This window comes from Nerophis lumbriciformis, linkage group LG36 (assembly GCF_033978685.3).
Source record: "Nerophis lumbriciformis linkage group LG36, RoL_Nlum_v2.1, whole genome shotgun sequence".
Taxonomy (NCBI): Eukaryota; Metazoa; Chordata; class Actinopteri; order Syngnathiformes; family Syngnathidae; genus Nerophis; species Nerophis lumbriciformis.
Window position 1 is genome coordinate 21,858,742 of NC_084583.2, and position 21,120 is coordinate 21,879,861.

Below are 21,120 nucleotides of genomic sequence, written 5' to 3' on the forward strand. Positions count from 1 at the left end.
GCAGCATTTTCACACTTTCTTAAACATCCAGAAAGAAAGTCAGTCAGCTTGAAAAATGTCTCGCTACATGAAGAAGCCCAGAATTGACTTATATTTTAGGGTTCCTCAGGAGGAAACCTTACAATGTTTCCCATATTTTGAAATGCAAATGTTGATAGTCCTCTCAGGCGCACGCAATAAAGGTGTTAGTAAAATCCCCTGATATTTTTTAGTGGTAAATTAACCACAACATTTGCGCCGCGTAAAACATTATACCGCTACTCATCCTACTGTATGTTTCCTAAACAAATGATGTTTTAAAAAAAACATCTGCGTAGTGGCCACATGCGTGGACAGCACCGTTTAGCTCTTATTTCCAAAATTGTGTACACTACTGAATTGGGGTCTTATGGCCGCTTATGTGGACACTTATACTGCCATCTGGTGGTGTCAGAAGAGTATAACATACAATGGAATTTGGAAAAAAAAAAGTGTAAAAATAAGAATTAGCATGTCACTAAACATGAAGTACACGTTTGTGTACTTATGGACTAAGTACATCATATCAAAAGATGATTCTTAGTTTTTATTCTAATTAGGGTCCAATAAGCCCAAATAGCAAAGAGAAATAAAAAAAAAGCATGTAAACAAACAGCTTGGGCCTTAAGAGGTTAAAGCCTTGTCCAGCTGTTTACTGACGCATACTTCCATGTAGGGTTGTCTCGATACCAATATTTTGGTACCGGTACCAAAATGTATTTTGATACTTTTTGAAATAAAGAGGACCACACAAAAATTGCATTGTTGGCTTTATTTTAACAAAACATCTTAGGGTCCATTAAACAGCTTTCTTATTGCAATCAAAGAACTATTGTGTCCTTAAATAAAATAGTGAACATACAAGACAACTTGTCTTTTTGTAGTAAGTAAGCAAACAACGGCTCCTAAATTAGCTGCTGAAATATGCAGTAACATATTGTGTCATTTCTCATTCTATTATTTTGTCAAAATTATGAAGGACAAGCTGTAAAAAAAATATTATTAATCCACTTGTTCATTTACTGTTGATATCTGCTTATTTTCTGTTGTAACATGTTCTATCTACACTTCTGTTAAAATGTAATAATCATTTATTCTTCTCTTCTTTGATACTTTACATTAGTTTTGGATGATACCACCAATTTAGGTCTCGATCCGCGTAGTTTCAGGATCACACATTGGTCATAATTTAAGTCCTCATGTGTCCAGGGACATATTTCCTGAGTTTATAAAGATAATATACATTTTTAAAAAAGGAAAAAAGATTTTGTGATGCTAAAAAAAATATCGATGTAATCATAGTAATATCGACTAGATACGCTCCTGTACTTGGTATCATTACAGTAGATGTCTAGGTGTAGATCCACTCATGGTAGGGGTATAACGATACGGGTATTTGTATCGAACCGTATCGGTACGGGGGTTTCGGTTCGGTTTGGAGGTGTACCGAACGAGTTTCTAAGCAAAAGTCTTAACAAGCTGCTTTGCGTCTTCTGCCTCTGTCTCAGCACCCAGCATTGTCACACCCACACAACCATCTGATTGGTTACAGAAAAAGCGGTAACAGCCAATCAGCAGTGTGTATTCAGAGCGCATGCGTTTAGCAGGTAAGCATCAGGCAGCGGACTCTCCCCAAATGATAATAAACACCTCCCAGTCAACTACTAGTAACATCACTATGAGCACGTTGACCTTCTAGAAATATAAAAGGCAGCTCAGCTCGCTCGCAGTCCTGGCTTGAGGTGAAGGCTAATTAGCTTTTAGCGTAGCGTTAGCTCATTTTGCTGTGTGCGTGTGCGTGTGCGTGTGTGTGTGTGTGGTCTCTCCTATTGCTATTGTACAATTTTTTTCAGCTATAGTTACATGAATCATTAGTAATGCAGCAGCCTACTTTTGAATGGCAGGGTCCCTGCTATCACATGTTGATAAAAATATAACATTTACACAATAAAAATCAACTACAGGCTTCCCAAATGCTGTAATAAATTAAGCATGATGAGTTGATTTTTTATATATAGAAGAAAAGTTTTGTCATTGTATTTAATCTGAGCAACAACTTGAGGCAGTTTAATGTTGATTAACGTGGGCAGAATTATTATAGTGTTCCCAATGTTAAAAGGATAAAGCCATTGTTTACAAATTTGGTAAATAAATAACCAAAAAATGTATATTTTGTTGTTGTTTTCTTACTGTACCAAACCATGACCTCTGAACCGAGGTACGTACCGATCCGAAATTTTTGTGTACCGTTACACCCCTAACCCATAGCATTGTTTACATTGCCGGTGAGCTATTGCATCCTCCTACGGTGTGCAGTGAAGCATGTTTAGATATTCCTCGTCCTGCAGGGATGATACTTGTAAGAAACGTATTTTATTTGTCGCCACGGAGGCCACGATTAGTGATTTAGAAGTAGCTAAAACACTGCGGATTGATGTTCGCTACTAGCTAGCTGGCCATGTCTTAAATCACCTCTTCCTGAGGGCGTTTCAGTGTTATATTGTTTATCGTTAGTTTTTAAGCCAAAAAACGTCCATTCTCCCCTTTCTGTCTACACACTGTGTCTACTTGTAAGTACTCCGTGATTGTGCGCTGCCGAAAATGCTCGTCTGCTCGTAAAACCAGCAGACGACGACGTGCTGTCATGCCTGTAAAAAATATATACAGGTAAAAGCCAGTAAATTAGAATATTTTGAAAAACTTGATTTATTTCAGTAATTGCATTCAAAAGGTGTAACTTGTACATTATATTTATTCATTGCACACAGACTGATGCATTCAAATGTTTATTTCATTTAATTTTGATGATTTGAAGTGGCAACAAATGAAAATCCAAAATTCCGTGTGTCACAAAATTAGAATATTACTTAAGGCTAATACAAAAAAGGGATTTTTAGAAATGTTGGCCAACTGAAAAGTATGAAAATGAAAAATATGAGCATGTACAATACTCAATACTTGGTTGGAGCTCCTTTTGCCTCAATTACTGCGTTAATGCGGCGTGGCATGGAGTCGATGAGTTTCTGGCACTGCTCAGGTGTTATGAGAGCCCAGGTTGCTCTGATAGTGGCCTTCAACTCTTCTGCGTTTTTGGGTCTGGCATTCTGCATCTTCCTTTTCACAATACCCCACAGATTTTCTATGGGGCTAAGGTCAGGGGAGTTGGCGGGCCAATTTAGAACAGAAATACCATGGTCCGTAAACCAGGCACGGGTAGATTTTGCGCTGTGTGCAGGCGCCAAGTCCTGTTGGAACTTGAAATCTCCATCTCCATAGAGCAGGTCAGCAGCAGGAAGCATGAAGTGCTCTAAAACTTGCTGGTAGACGGCTGCGTTGACCCTGGATCTCAGGAAACAGAGTGGACCGACACCAGCAGATGACATGGCACCCCAAACCATCACTGATGGTGGAAACTTTACACTAGACTTCAGGCAACGTGGATCCTGTGCCTCTCCTGTCTTCCTCCAGACTCTGGGACCTCGATTTCCAAAGGAAATGCAAAATTTGCATGGTTGGGTGATGGTTTGGGGTGCCATGTCATCTGCTGGTGTCGGTCCACTCTGTTTCCTGAGATCCAGGGTCAACGCAGCAGTCTACCAGCAAGTTTTAGAGCACTTCATGCTTCCTGCTGCTGACCTGCTCTATGGAGATGGAGATTTCAAGTTCCAACAGGACTTGGCGCCTGCACACAGCGCAAAATCTACCCGTGCCTGGTTTACGGACCATGGTATTTCTGTTCTAAATTGGCCCGCCAACTCCCCTGACCTTAGCCCCATAGAAAATCTGTGGGGTATTGTGAAAAGGAAGATGCAGAATGCCAGACCCAAAAACGCAGAAGAGTTGAAGGCCACTATCAGAGCAACCTGGGCTCTCATAACACCTGAGCAGTGCCAGAAACTCATCGACTCCATGCCACGCCGCATTAACGCAGTAATTGAGGCAAAAGGAGCTCCAACCAAGTATTGAGTATTGTACATGCTCATATTTTTCATTTTCATACTTTTCAGTTGGCCAACATTTCTAAAAATCCCTTTTTTGTATTAGCCTTAAGTAATATTCTAATTTTGTGACACACAGAATTTTGGATTTTCATTTGTTGCCACTTCAAATCATCAAAATTAAATGAAATAAACATTTGAATGCATCAGTCTGTGTGCAATGAATAAATATAATGTACAAGTTACACCTTTTGAATGCAATTACTGAAATAAATTAAGTTTTTCAAAATATTCTAATTTACTGGCTTTTACCTGTATATGGCGAACTGGTACTTTCCAAACAGAGTATAGTACTGTTTTTGATTCATGAGTACCATGATACTATACTAGTACCGCTATACTGTACAACCCTACTTACATGTTTAAAAAACTTTTACTGAAAATACCATATCGGTCGATTTCTAGTTTCTAAAGGAATGACTAAACTTTCTGCACAAGCCTTCACCTAAGCTTGAGGAATGTTTCAAATGAAAGTCATTGACGATTTGACGGTCATGTTTGCTTCCCTTATTTCCCTGTTGTTGTCCTCCAGGCCCAGGAGTCGGCAATGTTATCGGAGGAAGTGCGAACTCAGCTGGAGCAGGTTCAGCAGAGGCTTGTTGTGGTCAGAGAAGAGGTGGTAGAGAACAGCATCTCCAGGGAGAAGGAGTCGTTCAACGCCCGACGAGCACAGGTAGCACGCAACAAACTCAAGGGATTCCAATCCCAGCGTACGAGATACTATATCTAAGGGAGATTAAATATGTCAAATAAGGCTGATATTTGCTTATTTTCTGTCTGATAAGATCATTCTTCTCACTAAGCAGATTTTATGTTAGTGTTTTACTTGTTTTAAGGGTTTTGGTCCTAAATGATCTCAGTAAGATATTACAGCTTGTTGCTGAGATGTGATGACCTATATTGAGTAAAACATGCTTGAAACTAGAATATCAAGTGTTGCAAAGCTGTGTCATCAACACTCACAAGTATAAAACTACTTTTTTAAAGTAATCATTTCTTATTTCAAGCATGAAAAAAAATCATGATTTTGACAAAATTGTGTCTTATAATTAAAACAGATGACCACCAAATGGACTTAGCAGTTTTATTTTCAATGAAACAATAGAAAATACGTACTCATATAGTAGTACAGTTGGCACAGTACAGTAAACTGACAGTTACCGTATTTTTCGGATTATAAGTCGCAGTTTTTATCATAGTTTGGCCGGGGGTGCGACATATACTCCGGAGCGACTTATGTGTGAAATTATTAACACATTACCGTCAAATATCAAGTAATAATATTTATCTAATTCGCGTAAGAGACGAAGCAAATGGCAGCAATCGTCACACACACGTCAACCAATAAGAATTCGGCGGGGGAGGGTCATGGCAGAAGTGCATTGTGGGTCATGGGATGCTAACTGCTATATGCTACTGCCGTAGCTATAGGTAAGACAGCATAGCTCATTTGGTAGAGTGGCCGTGCCAGCAACTTGAGGGTTGCAGGTTCGATCCCCGCTTCCGCCATCCTATTCAATGCCGTTGTGTCCTTGGGCAAGACACTTTACCCACCTGCTCCCAGTGCCACCCACACTGCTTTAAATGTAACTTAGATATTGGGTTTCACTATGTAAAAGCGCTTTGAGTCACTAGAGAAAAGCGCTATATAAATATAACTCACTTCACTTCACACTATTAAAATGGATCACATCAACATTGGCGGTAACTTCTAAAAACTGAGAAGGGCTGAACTAAAATGGCAGCGAAAAGGAAATCATATACTGCAGATTACAAGCTGGACGTAGTGAAATATGCACCAGAGAACGGCAATCGAGCAGCAGAAAAAGGAAACGGCGCATACCAGAGGCGACACCGGGGAGGAAGATTTCATGGGATTTAGCGATTAGGAGTGACAGATTGTTTGGTAAACGTATAGCATGTTCTATATGTTAGTTATTTGAATGACTCTTACCATAATATGTTACATTAACATACCAGTTGGTTATTTATGCCTCATATAACGTACACTTATTCAGCCTGTTGTTCACTATTCTTCATTTATTTTAAATTGCCTTTCAAATGTCTATTCTTGCTGTTGGCTTTTATCAAATACATTTCCCCAAAAAATGCGACTTATACTCCAGTGCGACGTATAAATGTTTTTTTCCTTCTTTATTGTGCTTTTTCGGCCGGTGCGACTTATAGTCCGAAAAATACGGTAGTAATTAAATATTTAACATGAGACATTTCAAACAATTTTGAAAAGAGATAGTTCATGCACATTCCGATAAAATCTTCAAAATTACAATTTAAAAAAATTTGACCGGGGGCCGGGCTGTATACAGTATATGCGCACTAATTGACTGGAAGAGCACGCACTTGTCGCGATGATGTCATGTTATCGATGGAAAAATGCATTTTTAGACAATATGATTTGCCTGAGCGGCTAGGAGACCCCGAGAGTAACAAGCGTTGCCTTTCCATTAAGAACAATACATTAGTTTTTAGTATCAGTTTGCTGGTTTCAAGAAATGTAATATCATTATGTCAAGATAATGGCACTAGCATTTACGAATATTTGTTCAACATATTGAGCAAAAAGGTCTCTTTTTTTTGTTTGTTTTCTACCAAGAAAAGTGCACTTGTTATTAGTGAGAATATACTTATTTTAAGGTATTTTTGGGTCCATTGAGATTAGCTAATTGGACTTGTTTTGGAAAGTCTTGACAAGCCAAATGTTCTTGTTCTATTGGCAGATCATTTTGCTTAGTTCAAATAAAATACCCCTCATTTTTGTAATTTTTTTTTCTTGTTTTTGAACACTGACTTTTTGCAGTGTACCTGGTTAGACTGGCAAAGGATATGGTAGGCTTTCTGAGAGAGACAAAATATTGTCCAATCCTCACATTTAATCAGTATTCTCTCAAGGGGCCAAAAGTAAGTCAGTGTACAGCGTAATAGCAGTATAGATTTTACTATCCACTGGGGATGTAACAATATCAAAATTTCACGGTACGATATTATCACAGTATTAAGGCCACGTGATAAATGTTGAAAAAAAAAAAAGACTTCAAAATGCCATAGTGTGTAAATTGAAGTGGCAGGAATGTTTAGGATCAACACACCTACTGTAATTTAACCCAATCGTAATGCTAAAATGTACCAATCATATTTATTTCTACAAACGAGCGTTTTTAAGTGCTAAGAATTGTGGAGGAACATTATGGCGTCACATTAGTGCCAAAAATCCGAGCGCATAAAAACTGTTATCGCGCGCTGATTCTCCACTTCGTGCGCGCGCGACACCCTTTTGCGCGCGCGTGGTGCCTTTCTGTGCGCGCGGTGCCTTTCTGCGCGCGCTCTGTGTACTCCTGGCATCTCTCCTCGCGCTCTCATGTTTCTTTTTGGCACTTTGGGGGCGGGTATGCTTAGACGGCCCCTTCTTTCTGATTGGTCAGGCGAAAAATGCTGACAAATGCTCAGAGCCAATCAGAAGTATAGCAGGGCGGGTCATCGTCAATATGTATCAAGATTTACGGAGGTAGAAGTGGATAAAAAAAATGTCGCGCGCTGATGGTTATTTCATACCACATAAACACAATACAGGGTAATACAAAATGTGACCCAAATAAATAATAAGACAACAAACACCATAATCACATCTTTCAGCCAGAACTGGTCCACCAGCAATAACATTATTTTATATTTTCACTTCTTCTTGAACATTTGTTTTCTAATTTATGGAATTTCTTTTGATTCAGCCATAAAATTAATGAAATAATCTTTGAATTGTGTTTTTAAAATGTTAAAAATAGCTTTTAATAATGTATTCTGAAACAGTTTAAAATAATCAGAGAACTGACTAACACTGACTCTACACAACTATGTTGCACAATTAAGTCTTTTTTTTTTTTTTAAAGCGAAAGAGGTAATTTCAACAGGTAAGATGGCTACAACGTTGCTACACTGGAGAATGATTGGTAGCCATCTTACCTCGGACATCTAGCCTCAATCATTACATTGATGTCAATGGTACATGTACTACTTAAATTACCATAACTTGCTCGATTTTCGACCAATTTACAAACGGTTTGCCTTGTTACAAATCTTATTACATGTAGATATGACATAGGATGCTGTACCTGTTGAAATTACCTCTTTCGCTTGAAAAAAAAAAAAAGACTTAATTGTGCAACATAGTTGTGTAGGGTCAGTGTTAGTCAGTTCTCTGATTATTTTAAACTGTTTCAGAATACATTATTAAAAGCTATTTTTAACATTTTAAAAACAAAATTCAAATATTATTTTATTAATTATATGGCTGAATCAAAAGAAATTCCATAAATTAGAAAACAAATGTTCAAGAAGAAGTGAAAATATAAAATAATGTTATTGCTGGTGGACCAGTTCTGGCTGAAAGATGTGATTATGGTGTTTGTTGTCTTATTATTTATTTGGGTCACATTTTGTATTACCCTGTATTGTGTTTATGTGGTATGAAATAACCTTCATCAGCGCGCGACATTTTTTTTTTATCCACTTCTACCTCCGTAAATCTTGATACATATTGACGATGACCCGCCCTGCTATACTTCTGATTGGCTCTGAGCATTTGTCAGCATTTTTCGCCTGACCAATCAGAAAGAAGGGGCCGTCTAAGCATACCCGCCCCCAAAGTCCAAAAAAGAAACATGAGAGCGCAAGGAGAGATGCCAGGAGTACACAGAGAGCGCGCAGAAAGGCGTCGCGCGCGCGCAGAAAGGCACCACGCGCACGCAAAAAGGCACCGCGCGCGCGCAAAAGGGTGTCGAATTGTGGAGGAACATTATGGCGTCACATTAGTGCCAAAAATCCGAGCGCATAAAAACTGTTATCGCGCGCTGATTCTCCACTTCGTGCGCGCGTGCGCGACACCCTTTTGCGCGCGCGTGGTGCCTTTTTGCGCGCGCGCGGTGCCTTTCTGTGCGCGTGCGGTGCCTTTTTGCGTGCGCGTGGTGCCTTTCTGCGCGCGCGCGACGCCTTTCTGCGCGCTCTCTGTGTACTCCTGGCATCTCTCCTTGCGCTCTCATGTTTCTTTTTGGCACTTTGGGGGCGGGTATGCTTAGACGGCCCCTTCTTTCTGATTGGTCAGGCGAAAAATGCTGACAAATGCTCAGAGCCAATCAGAAGTATAGCAGGGCGGGTCATCGTCAATATGTATCAAGGTTTACGGAGGTAGAAGTGGATAAAAAAAATGTCGCGCGCTGATGAAGGTTATTTCATACCACATAAACACAATACAGGGTAATACAAAATGTGACCCAAATAAATAATAAGACAACAAACACCATAATCACATCTTTCAGCCAGAACTGGTCCACCAGCAATAACATTATTTTATATTTTCACTTCTTCTTGAACATTTGTTTTCTAATTTATGGAATTTCTTTTGATTCAGCCATAAAATTAATGAAATAATCTTTGAATTGTGTTTTTAAAATGTTAAAAATAGCTTTTAATAATGTATTCTGAAACAGTTTAAAATAATCAGAGAACTGACTAACACTGACTCTACACAACTATGTTGCACAATTAAGTCGTTTTTTTTTTTTAAAGCGAAAGAGGTAATTTCAACAGGTAAGATGGCTACAACGTTGCTACACTGGAGAATGATTGGTAGCCATCTTACCTCGGACATCTAGCCTCAATCATTACATTGATGTCAATGGTACATGTACTACTTAATTACCATAACTTGCTCGATTTTCGACCAATTTACAAACGGTTTGCCTTGTTACAAATCTTATTACATGTAGATATGACATAGGATGCTGTACCTGTTGAAATTACCTCTTTCGCTTGAAAAAAAAAAAAGACTTAATTGTGCAACATAGTTGTGTAGGGTCAGTGTTAGTCAGTTCTCTGATTATTTTAAACTGTTTCAGAATACATTATTAAAAGCTATTTTTAACATTTTAAAAACAAAATTCAAAGATTATTTTATTAATTATATGGCTGAATCAAAAGAAATTCCATAAATTAGAAAACAAATGTTCAAGAAGAAGTGAAAATATAAAATAATGTTATTGCTGGTGGACCAGTTCTGGCTGAAAGATGTGATTATGGTGTTTGTTGTCTTATTATTTATTTGGGTCACATTTTGTATTACCCTGTATTGTGTTTATGTGGTATGAAATAACCTTCATCAGCGCGCGACATTTTTTTTTATCCACTTCTACCTCCGTAAATCTTGATACATATTGACGATGACCCGCCCTGCTATACTTCTGATTGGCTCTGAGCATTTGTCAGCATTTTTCGCCTGACCAATCAGAAAGAAGGGGCCGTCTAAGCATACCCGCCCCCAAAGTGCCAAAAAGAAACATGAGAGCGCAAGGAGAGATGCCAGGAGTACACAGAGAGCGCGCAGAAAGGCATCGCGCGCGCGCAGAAAGGCACCACGCGCACGCAAAAAGGCACCGCGCGCGCGCAAAAAGGCACCACGCGCGCGCAAAAGGGTGTCGCGCACGAAGTGGAGAATCAGCGCGCGATAACAGTTTTTATGCGCTCGGATTTTTGGCACTAATGTGACGCCATAGAACATCCACTGTGTTTCTCAACTTTTACTTTGAGTCCTCTACAGTGGACAATTTTAAATCCGATTGGAAAATGCAGTTTCTCAGAAATGTTAACTGACATTTTGACTTTCAATAATGTAAATACCTCACAAATTGACGTTGAGCTTGACTGGCGTAATTTCTTCCGGGTGATGGTAGCTTATCGAGTAGCTTGGGTGTGCAGTAGTTGCTTTCCCTCAGCCCAGAGCGCATTGAGGCAGTCTGTTTTGTCTTTGCTCCAGGCGAACATGGCGCGTTTTGTTTTTGCCAGGGTTGGTTTGTCTGTTTGTTGGCAACTTCAACTCAGTTATTTTGAAAAAAAAACTATTCCTCCTATTGTTAGCAACTTAAACTCAGTTGTTTTGAAAAAAAATCAATTCCTCTTATTGACTACGAAGTTGAACACACTTCACTTCCTGCTTCCGTCTCGCTCTCCTTTACTGTGCTCCACAGTGGATTATGGGAGATGTAGTTTATTTTCAGACCCGGCAAAGCAAAAAGAGCCTACAAAAAGCCTGACACGTACATGCACTCACCTAGTTTTCGTTTGATACTGTCACGTAGGGCTTTACAATTAATCAAATTTTGATTGTGGCTTCTCACGATTAAGAAAATATAATAATTGTGCATGCAAATTCCGGAGCTTATAACAGTGAAACAGATGAGGAACAAATAAGTGAAAACAAATCCACATCTACTCAAAGTTTAGGATCTCGCCATGGTTGCTACGTTTTATTTGACAAAGCGCTAATATGCATAATCAATAATCACTCGACAAAAAAAGGCATATGATTTCCGCGTGCGTTCACGTAACCCGGACAGAGTCACATAATTAAAACCAGAATATTAGGGAAATTGACATAAATGTGAGTGAAATGTTATTGTGAGGAGAAGGAACATTTGTTTGTGAAAATAATGTGTTCATTCATCCCCCGACACACTCAACCGCCCTGTCCTGAACTATTCAATCTTGATACGGCCCCTTGAAACAGCCACACAGCAATAGATGATGTTTGCCTATTACCTGACCGCTTCTATTGCCTCTCTTTGTTTATAATGTATAATTTCTGCTGGATCTACTCTTTATTTTATGCTGCCCTTTTTTTGCTGCAGCTGTTACATATCCTGTAATATTGTACATGGTAATTGGGATTTGTTATACCGTATTTTCCGCACCATAAGGCGCCCTGGGTTATAAGCCGCGCCTTCAATGAACGGCATATTTCAAAACTTTGTCCACCTATAAGCCGCCCCGTGTTATAAGCCGCATCTAACTGCGCTAAAGGGAATGTCAAAAAAACAGTCAGATAGGTCAGTCAAACTTTAATAATATATTAAAAACCAGCGTTCTAACAACTCTGTTCACTCCCAAAATGTACGGTAATGTGCAAATGTGCAATCACAAACATAGTAAAATTCAAAATAGTGCAGAGCAATAACATCAATAACTTAATGTTGCTCGAACGTTAATGTCACAACACACAAAATAAACATAACGCTCACTTTCTGAAGTTATTCTTCATTCATAAATCCCTCGAATTCTTCTCCTTCCGTGTCCGAATTAAAAAGTTGGGCGAATACGGGATCCAAAATGGCCGGCTCCGTCTCGTCGAAGTCATTGCCTTCCGGAAAGCTCGGACCACAGTTGTGACCGAAATATCCGCCCAGGCATTTACGATCCACTGGCAGATGTTGGCGTATGTCGTCCGGCGCTGTCTCCCTGTCTTAGTGAAGGTGTGTTCGCCTTCGGTCATCCATTGTTCCCACGCCGTTCGCAGTCGTGCTTTAAATGCCCTGTTGACACCAATATCGAGCGGTTGGAGTTCTTTGGTTAATCCACCCGGAATGACGGCGAGTGTTGTATTTGTGTGCTTCACTTGTTTTTTGACACCATCTGTGATGTGGGCGCGCATGGAGTCGTATATCAACATGGAACACACAAAGGAAATGAAACGTAATACCCGCGCGCTTCTTCTTCTATGGGGGCGGGTGGTTGCTTACCGTAGAAGAAGAAGCGCTTCCTCTTCTACGGGGGTGGGTGCTTACCTTGGCAGTTGCTTACCATAGAAGAAGAAGCGCTTCCTCTTCTACGGGGAAAAAAGATGGCGGCTGTTTACCGTAGTTGCGAGACCGAAACTTTATGAAAATAAATATTTATATTAATCCATATATAAGGCGCACCGGGTTATAAGCCGCACTGTCAGCTTTTGTGAAAATTTGTGGTTTTTAGGTGCGGCTTATAGTGCGGAAAATACGGTATAATGTATATGTAATATAATATAATAATATAGTATATATTATATACTGTATATATAATATGGAAATATTACATATATTGCTACTATGGTACATTTTTAGTCTACTTTTATACCTTTTTTTTCTCGCCCTCTTCTTGTGCCCTTGTGTGCATTATCCTTTCCATCTTTTGTAACTGAGCTACTGTGTGGAACAATTTCCCTTGTGGATCATTAAAGTTTGTCTAAGTCTAACAAAATAAAGGTTTCAAAAAAAATACTTTACACGCGCATAATGTACTTAAAGCACTTATTGATACATTTACACAATTATTATTATGCTTTGACCTAAAATACTGGTCAAAATTTTCCAAAGATGTTTTGGATGGATCTTTATTGTCATTTCACAAGTTCAACAAAATTTGGTTTCCACCAATAAATGTGGGAATTTTTGCATTTATTAACAAACATCTTATTACCGGTACATTCAATGTAATTAATCCTACGCAATGTAATTGACGCAAATAGCATGCACTCTATGGTGCTAAAATAAGTGTAGAAGGTAAAAAAAAAAGAATTAAAAACAAAACGTAAAAGTTACATTTTATAGTTTTTTATATTGCTATAATTTAAATCGTGTCTATGATGCTTATTGTTTTACTTGTTTATTTGTTACTAATTTATCTCAGTTTTTTTTAAACTACATTTAAAGTAAAGTGCTGGTAGCACAATAAATACTCATGTTTTTAAATTAATGAACAATCGTGTTATTCATTATTACAATATCAATCAAAATAATGTGTGGTTATTATTTTTGCTATAATCGTCCAGCCGTACTGCCTCGTGTCTCAGCATTATTGAAAATAAGTTAAAACACAACCATTATTGTCCAAATAGATGGCAACACAAGTGATTTGTCTAGCGCTGCCTTAGTTTTCTTTGGCCTTCGATTTGACCTGCAAAATAAATCTGGATTTTTTTCCCCCACAAGTAAGCTCATTACAACATGTTAGTTTACCTCTATTCGTCTGCAGATTAGTGCGCACTTTATTTATTTCACTCAGCGAGGCAAGCAGCATATCATGCAGTGTATTTTGTAGAGTAGATGTGTCAAATGCATTTTATTAGTATATATTTTTTAAACTAAAATGTCAAAAAAATATGGTAAATTGCAATAATTTCACCTCAAAATGTAGTATATATTACTGTAAATGAAAAAACAGTATTGCTGTTTTTATGGTAAAAAAAAAAAAAAGGCCGCTTAGTTGGCAGAATATTACTGTAAAATTTACATTTGTTTTTTTAAGGTAAATTTAAAAAAAAAATGCAATTTTATAGTAAAATCTTGGCACCTGAGCTGACAGTTTTTGGGTTGTTTTTTAACCGCAAATCAACAACTGTAGATTTTTGGGTGTATTACTGTAAATGCCAAAAAGGCACCACAGTTTTACAATGAAAAAAAGTACCGTACTGTTTTTTTTCATTTAAAGAAAAATGCTGTAAAAACCACAGTACATTTCACAATTTGACCATGAAATCTATTGCTACTTTTACATTGCACAATTTGATGGATAACTTGCTTTGAAATCATTATTATTAGTATTTATTTCTATTTAAAAAAAATGGTTTGAATGTTTGAAAATATATTTTTGAATAATTACACGGTATTTAAGTTAACATAATTTGCGATTACATGGAGTACATATATTGTTTTCCTCCCAAAATAGAAAGAAAGAATTACATTTAGTAAGAAAAGTTACAGTACTTTATTGATACATATTATTTGCAGGCTTTCGAGGACCACATAAAATGAAGTGGCAGGCCACAACTGAGTTTGACACCTGTGTTGTTGAGAATCTTATTTCCATAACAGCGACATCAAAATGCAATGTGATGCCGCCTGAGTGAACAGAATAGCTATGACATTGCTGTATATTTTGTTTTAGGAGGACATCTCTAAACTGAGGCGAAAGATCGAAAAGGCCAAGAAACCCGCTGAGAAAATTAGCAATGGCGACGACCTCCTAAATGAAGAAATTAGTGACTATAAGGTAAGTTGTCATGGTGCAAAGCTGCCAAATCCTTTATTTTATTCACTATTTAGTAGGGGTGTAACGATACGTGTATTTGTATTGAACCGTTTCGGTACAGGGGTTTCGGTTCGGTTCGGAGATGTACCGAACAAGTTTCCACACGAACATATTAAGTAGCCGCCTCCGCTTCCTTCTGCCTCTGTCTCTGTCAGTCCTCTACACACACCCAGCATTGTCCCACCCACTCAACCATCTGATTGGTTACAAACAGAGCGGTAACAGCCAATCAGCAGTGCGTATTCAGAGCGCATGTAGTCAGTGCTTAGCGTTTAGCAGGTAAGCATCAGGCAGCGGACTCCCTCCAAATGATAATAAACACCTCCCAGTCAACTACTAGTAACATCACTATGAGCCCGTTGACCTTCTAGAAATATAAATGGCAGCTCAGCTCGCTCGCAGTCCTGGCTTGAGGTGAAGGCTCATTCGCTTTTAGCGTAACGTTAGCTTGTGTGCGTGTGCGTGTGCGTGTGCGTGTGAGTGTGTGTGTGTGTGTTACGGACAGCAAAGCCCTGTCTGTCATTTCACTTTACCTTTTTCTGTGTTGATTGAGCTGTGTTGAAGCAGCAAAAAAGGACATTATGTTAAATGAAGAGTTTCTGTCTCTGATAGTTGATATAATAATGTAAGTGCATCATTAAGCCTACATGAACTCCATGGTGTTCAGGGATGAATAGTCTCTCCTATTGCTATTGTACTATTTTTTTTTTAGCTATAGTTACATGAATCATTAGTAATGCAGCAGCCTAGTTTTGAATGGCAGGGTCCCTGCTATCACATGTTGATGAAAATATAACATTTACATAATAAAAATAAAAAACTACAGGCTTCCCAAATGCTGTAATAAATTAAGCATGATGAGTTGACTTGAAACTGTTTAATGTTGCACTTTTTATATGTAGAAGAAAAGTTTTGTCATTTTATTTAATCTGAGCAACAACTTGAGGCAGTTTAATGTTGATTAACGTGGGCAGAATTATTATAGTGTTCCCAATGTTAAAAGGATAAAGCCATTGTTTACAAATTTGGTAAATAAATAACCAAAAAATTTATATTTTGTTGTTTTCTTATTGTACCGAAAATGAACCGAACCGTGACCTCTAAACCGAGGTACGTACCGAACTGAAATTTTTGTGTAACGTTACACCCCTACTATTTACTAGGGTTGTACAGTATACCGGTACTAGTATAGTACCGTGATACTAATTAATCATACTCTGTACTATACAGGCTCTAAAAAGGTTGTATAAAACACCTCCCCTTTTTTTTTTAACGGGCATGAAGGCGCGTCGTCACATTGTGACATCGCTGGTTTTCCGAGCAGAGGAGTATGTTCGGCAGCGCACAATCACGGAGTACTTACAAGCAGACACAGTGTGTGGACAGAAAAGGGAGAATGGATGCATTTTTGCCTAAAAAGAAAAGATAAAGGTGAAGTTATAACACTGAAACACCCTCAGGTGCTTTAAGACATGGCTAACTAGCTAGTGGCTAACGTCCAGCCGCAGTGTTTTAGCTACTTCTAAATCACTAATCCTGGCCTCCATGGCGACAAATAAAGTAAGTTTCTTACAAGTAGCATTATCACTGCAGGACGAGGAATAGCTAAACATGCTTCACTACACACTGTAGCTCACCGGCGTCACAATGTAAACAAACGCCATGGGTGGATCTACACCTAACATCTACTGTAATGATACCAAGTACAGGAGCGTATCTAGTCGATACCACTATGATTACATCTATTTTTTTAGCATCACCAAATTATTAAAAAAAAAAAAAAGTATATTATGTTAATACGTCCCTGGACACATGAGGACTTAAATTATGACTATTGTATGATAACTGTAACTACTTGGTATCGGATCGATACCCAAATTTGTGGTATCATCCAAAACTAATGTAAAGTATCAAACAGAAGAATAAGTGATTATTACATTTTAACAGAAGTGTAGATAGAACATGTTAAAAGAGAAAGTAAGCAGATATTAACAAGTAGATTAATAATTCATTTTCTTCTTGTCCTTACTAATTTTGACATAATAATAATAGAATGGACAATTACATATGTTACTGCGGTATAGCTCGGTTGGTAGAGTGGCCGTGCCAGCAACATGAGGGTTCCAGGTTCGATCCCAGCTTCTGCCATCCTAGTCACTGCCGTTGCGTCCTTGGGCAAGACACTTTACCCACCTGCTCCCAGTGCCACCCACACTGCTTTAAATGTAACTTAGATATTGGTTTTCATTATGTAAAGCGCTTTGAGTCACGAGAGGAAAGCGCTGTATAAAAATAATTCACTTCACTACGTCAGCAGCTAAATTAGGACCCTTTATATATTGCTATAAGAAACATATGCATACCTGCCAACTACTCCGGTTTTCCCGTAATTAGTACAGTTTTCATCAACCTATTCCGGGTTACGGTTGCAGTGATAAAAAATACGGTTTTTCATTAATGAAAAAAAAAAGGGTGAAAACTACGCGAATTGCACCTTGTGCAGACAAGATTTTTCGATCGGACACGGAGGAATTAGCGATGTAAAAGACCACGTTGGGACAAAAAAACACAAGTCTAATGCCGTTGCTAGCGATACAAGTGGAAAACTTTCAACGTTTTTCGTCGCCCAAACAGATTCTTTGGATGTGATAAATGCCGAAGTTTTATTTACGGAGGCAATAATTGAGCATGGACTTCCAATCACACGGGACAGTTAAATGTTTGTAATGCAACCTTTAAAAATCATTACGCGGTGATCGCGGTCCCAAAAATAAACTTTTCTTGCATGATAATGTCCAGAAAAACTCACTTTATATTACTATAGAGTCCTTTTAACGAATGAGTTTGATGGTTTATCACAAACCTTAAATGAAAGAAGTCCTTTGTTCTCCTGCACCATGCATGCCCTTTGGCCTTGCTTCGTGTTTGGTGCGCAATCCTGTCGACTGTATTTCACAGCACGTCTTTGACAACTTGAAGTGGCATAAAACATTTAAAACAAAGGGGTTATAGGAACAATCACTTTCAGTGTTTTATGCCACTTCAAGTAAACTTATCATAAAGTTACCATATCATTTTTGCAGTATGATCAATCTGATAGAATACATTTGGATTTTAGCCACAAAAAGGTAATGACACCAATGTTATCTATTGGAATTGTTTAGTACTGTTATACTGTTAAAAGTGTTTGTACTATTTATGCTTTCAAGTCCAAGTTGAAGAAATCTTGTTAAATGTTGACAGCATAACTACCAAAATACAGAAGTATGTCCTTAATATTTTTGCAGTGCTATTTCTGTTGAAAAGTTCAAATGATTACATTAGAGATGTGATGTGCCACTTTTCAAGTGTCTGATGGCTTGAATTCATTTTCATTAATTTTTCATATTTTGAATTCTTTTGAAAGGCTTACAAAAAACCTACATTTGAATTGTAATTCCATGCTATTGACAGGACTATTAATTTTAATGAAGTTAGCTTACCATGTTTACAGTATGATCATTGTGATAGAAATGTGAATTTTAGGCACAGAATATTTTTTACAATTGAACAAGGCAGTAGATTATACAAGCTTGGACAGAAAGTTAATAATGTCACCAATTTTTTTTTTTAAATGGAATTGTTTAGTACTGTTTTACCATTTGTTTACTGTAAAAAGTGTTTATACTGTTTATACTTTCAATTAACAAATTGAAGTCTTGTGAAAGGTTGACAGGATAACTGGCATTAACTGTCAAAATAATTTCAAACTATTGAAGTTAGCTTACAGAATAAACATGTCAATCAACCCATATGATTTTTGCTGTAATATTTTTGTTTTGAAAAGTCACTGTGACTGATAGAAAAGTGATGGTTTTAGCAACATTTTAACCTGTCTGAATGCTAATAATCATTTTGCGTCGTGGGGGCGAAGCCTGAACCCACCACCAGGACTTTGTCCTGGACCTACCAGGGCCTGCGGCCCCTGGACCCTGGCTACTAGGTTTTTCTGATTTCAAAAGTTGGCAGGTATGATTTTGGTAGCGGTATCAAAATACATTTTTGTACCGGTATCAAAATATTAGTGTTGGGACAACCCTACTATTTACTTTTCACTCCAAAGTTAACAAACAGTCAAATGGTGCCGTGCTTTGAGACGCTTGAGCTTGAATGCCACTCAGTATGATCCCATAACCTCCCTTGCTGTCCTAGATATTTCTGTGCAGCCATTAATACCATTCATCTGAGTACAAAACAACCTCCGCTCTCTCTCTGCCTCCCCCCAGGCCCGGCTAACGTGTCCTTGTTGCAACTCCCGGGTGAAGGACGCCGTCCTGACAAAGTGCTTCCACGTCTTCTGCTTCGAGTGCGTCAAGACACGCTACGACACGCGCCAGAGGAAATGCCCCAAGTGCAACGCCGCATTCGGGGCCAACGACTTTCATCGCATCTACATTGGCTAGTCCACCCTTAATGTGAGGCAGGAAGACGACAAGCAGTGTAGTGCAGATGCTGCCCGCAGCACTTGTTCTCCTCTTTTGTGTTGAAAACGGCTCTACTGTATTTGTCCGGCCTCAAACTGAACTGAAGGCGTTAATACTTAGCTTTTAGGTGATTGTTTTTTTTACTGACTGAATTTGTATGTGGCCTTAAAACAAGGCAGTCACACACAAAGGATTAGCAGCATTGCAATGAACGTGTGAATGTGTAATGTTTGTCTACTTGTTGCTGTTTCTTTTTTTTAGTATTCCTCTCTGAAAACTGCTGAAAAATTGTACTGAAATCTTGAGACTAAAGCCTAAAATTGCGCCCTCGTTTTCATCAGTTAAATTATTTCCGACGAAGCTGCAACAGCTATGGGGGGTAAAAGACTACATTTCCCAGAATGCACTTCGTGGCCTCTTCAAGATCCCCATGTCTATGGGGCAGGGCCGACATCCGGGCAACTGAGCTACATACGGGTTCTTCGAGCCATAGCAACCTGACTGGCGTTGAAAACAAACCGTCACCATTACTCTTTAACCTGTCGACCTGCGCTGATTAAACCCATCATTCTGCCTCCAAAATGCCAAAAAACGGTGTTGTTTTTGGTTGTGCAAACCACAACTGGAAACAGGGAAAACAAAGGTCGTATTTTGTTCTGCCAAAGCGTGCTAAAAGCCCACAGAGACGAGACAAATGGCTCGCAGCTTTACACCAGGAAAACGAGGACGGTTCTCACTGGAGTCCACCTTCTTAACCACAACTTGGCTATACCGTCCATGCTAATGTTGAACCCGTTGAATTTTTACTGAATAACGTTTGACAGCTGAAGTTGTTGTTGTTGCACAACAATAACATACGGTATAAAGGCTATTTCCAGTAATTCAGCAAATAATAAATCATAATACTGAACTGAATTTGAATGAGCTCTCTACAGATATAATAAATATACAGATACTGGTAGCCACCGTGTCATCCTTATTATCATTTATCAACATACCTTTGGGTGATTTAACAATTTTTATGTGATTTATTCGTTATATAACAACCGAAGCTAACAACCGACCTGGTGCGCTTGTGAGGTAGACATAAAGATTTCCAAATTCCATGTCCGGCCATTGTGTAGGATTATCATCTGCTGGAAGGCGGTAAGGGCAGTCGTTTAATCCAACTACAGAACATTTTAACTCGTATCTTAACCTAGCCTCACTGGAAAGACTATTTACATAATCATACGCCATTTAGAACAGTTTAAAATGCCGTGAAACCTCGTTAAATGCCTTTTCTGTCAATGCTGTGTTCGCTGTGAGCTGGTTTGTTTTCAACGAATTCAATATGGCGACCGCGTTGCTAGGGGATTGGAGGGCGGAAGTGACGTAGGTCCGCCCTCGCCCATGGGGGTAAAAGACTACATTTCCCAGAATGCACTTCGTAGCCTCTTCAAGATCCCCACGTCTATGGGGCAGGGCCGACATCCGGGCAACTGAGCTACATACGGGTTCTTCGAGCCATAGCAACCTGACTGGCGTTGAAAACAAACCGTCGCCATTACTCTTTAACCTGTCGACCTGCGCTGATTAAACCCGTCATTCTGCCTCCAAAATGCCAAAAAACTGTGTTGTTTTTGGTTGTGCAAACCACAACTGGAAACAGGGAAAACAAAGGTCGTATTTTGTTCTGCCAAAGCGTGCTAAAAGCCCACAGAGACGAGACAAATGGCTCGCAGCTTTACACCGGGAAA

General features: G+C 38.8%; 1 protein-coding gene across 1 annotated transcript in view; it reads left to right on the forward strand.

Annotated features, from left to right (window-relative positions):
• rnf20 (ring finger protein 20, E3 ubiquitin protein ligase) overlaps positions 1-19,608 on the forward strand; it is a 53,780-nt gene extending 34,172 nt beyond the window's left edge. The window contains exons 20-22 of the mRNA XM_061930643.1: positions 4,549-4,689; positions 14,775-14,879; positions 19,184-19,608. Of these exons, the coding sequence (XP_061786627.1) occupies positions 4,549-4,689; positions 14,775-14,879; positions 19,184-19,360 (423 nt within the window). The 3' untranslated portion in view covers positions 19,361-19,608. The remainder of the gene's footprint in view (positions 1-4,548; positions 4,690-14,774; positions 14,880-19,183) is intronic.
• The last annotated feature ends 1,512 nt before the right edge of the window (positions 19,609-21,120 follow it).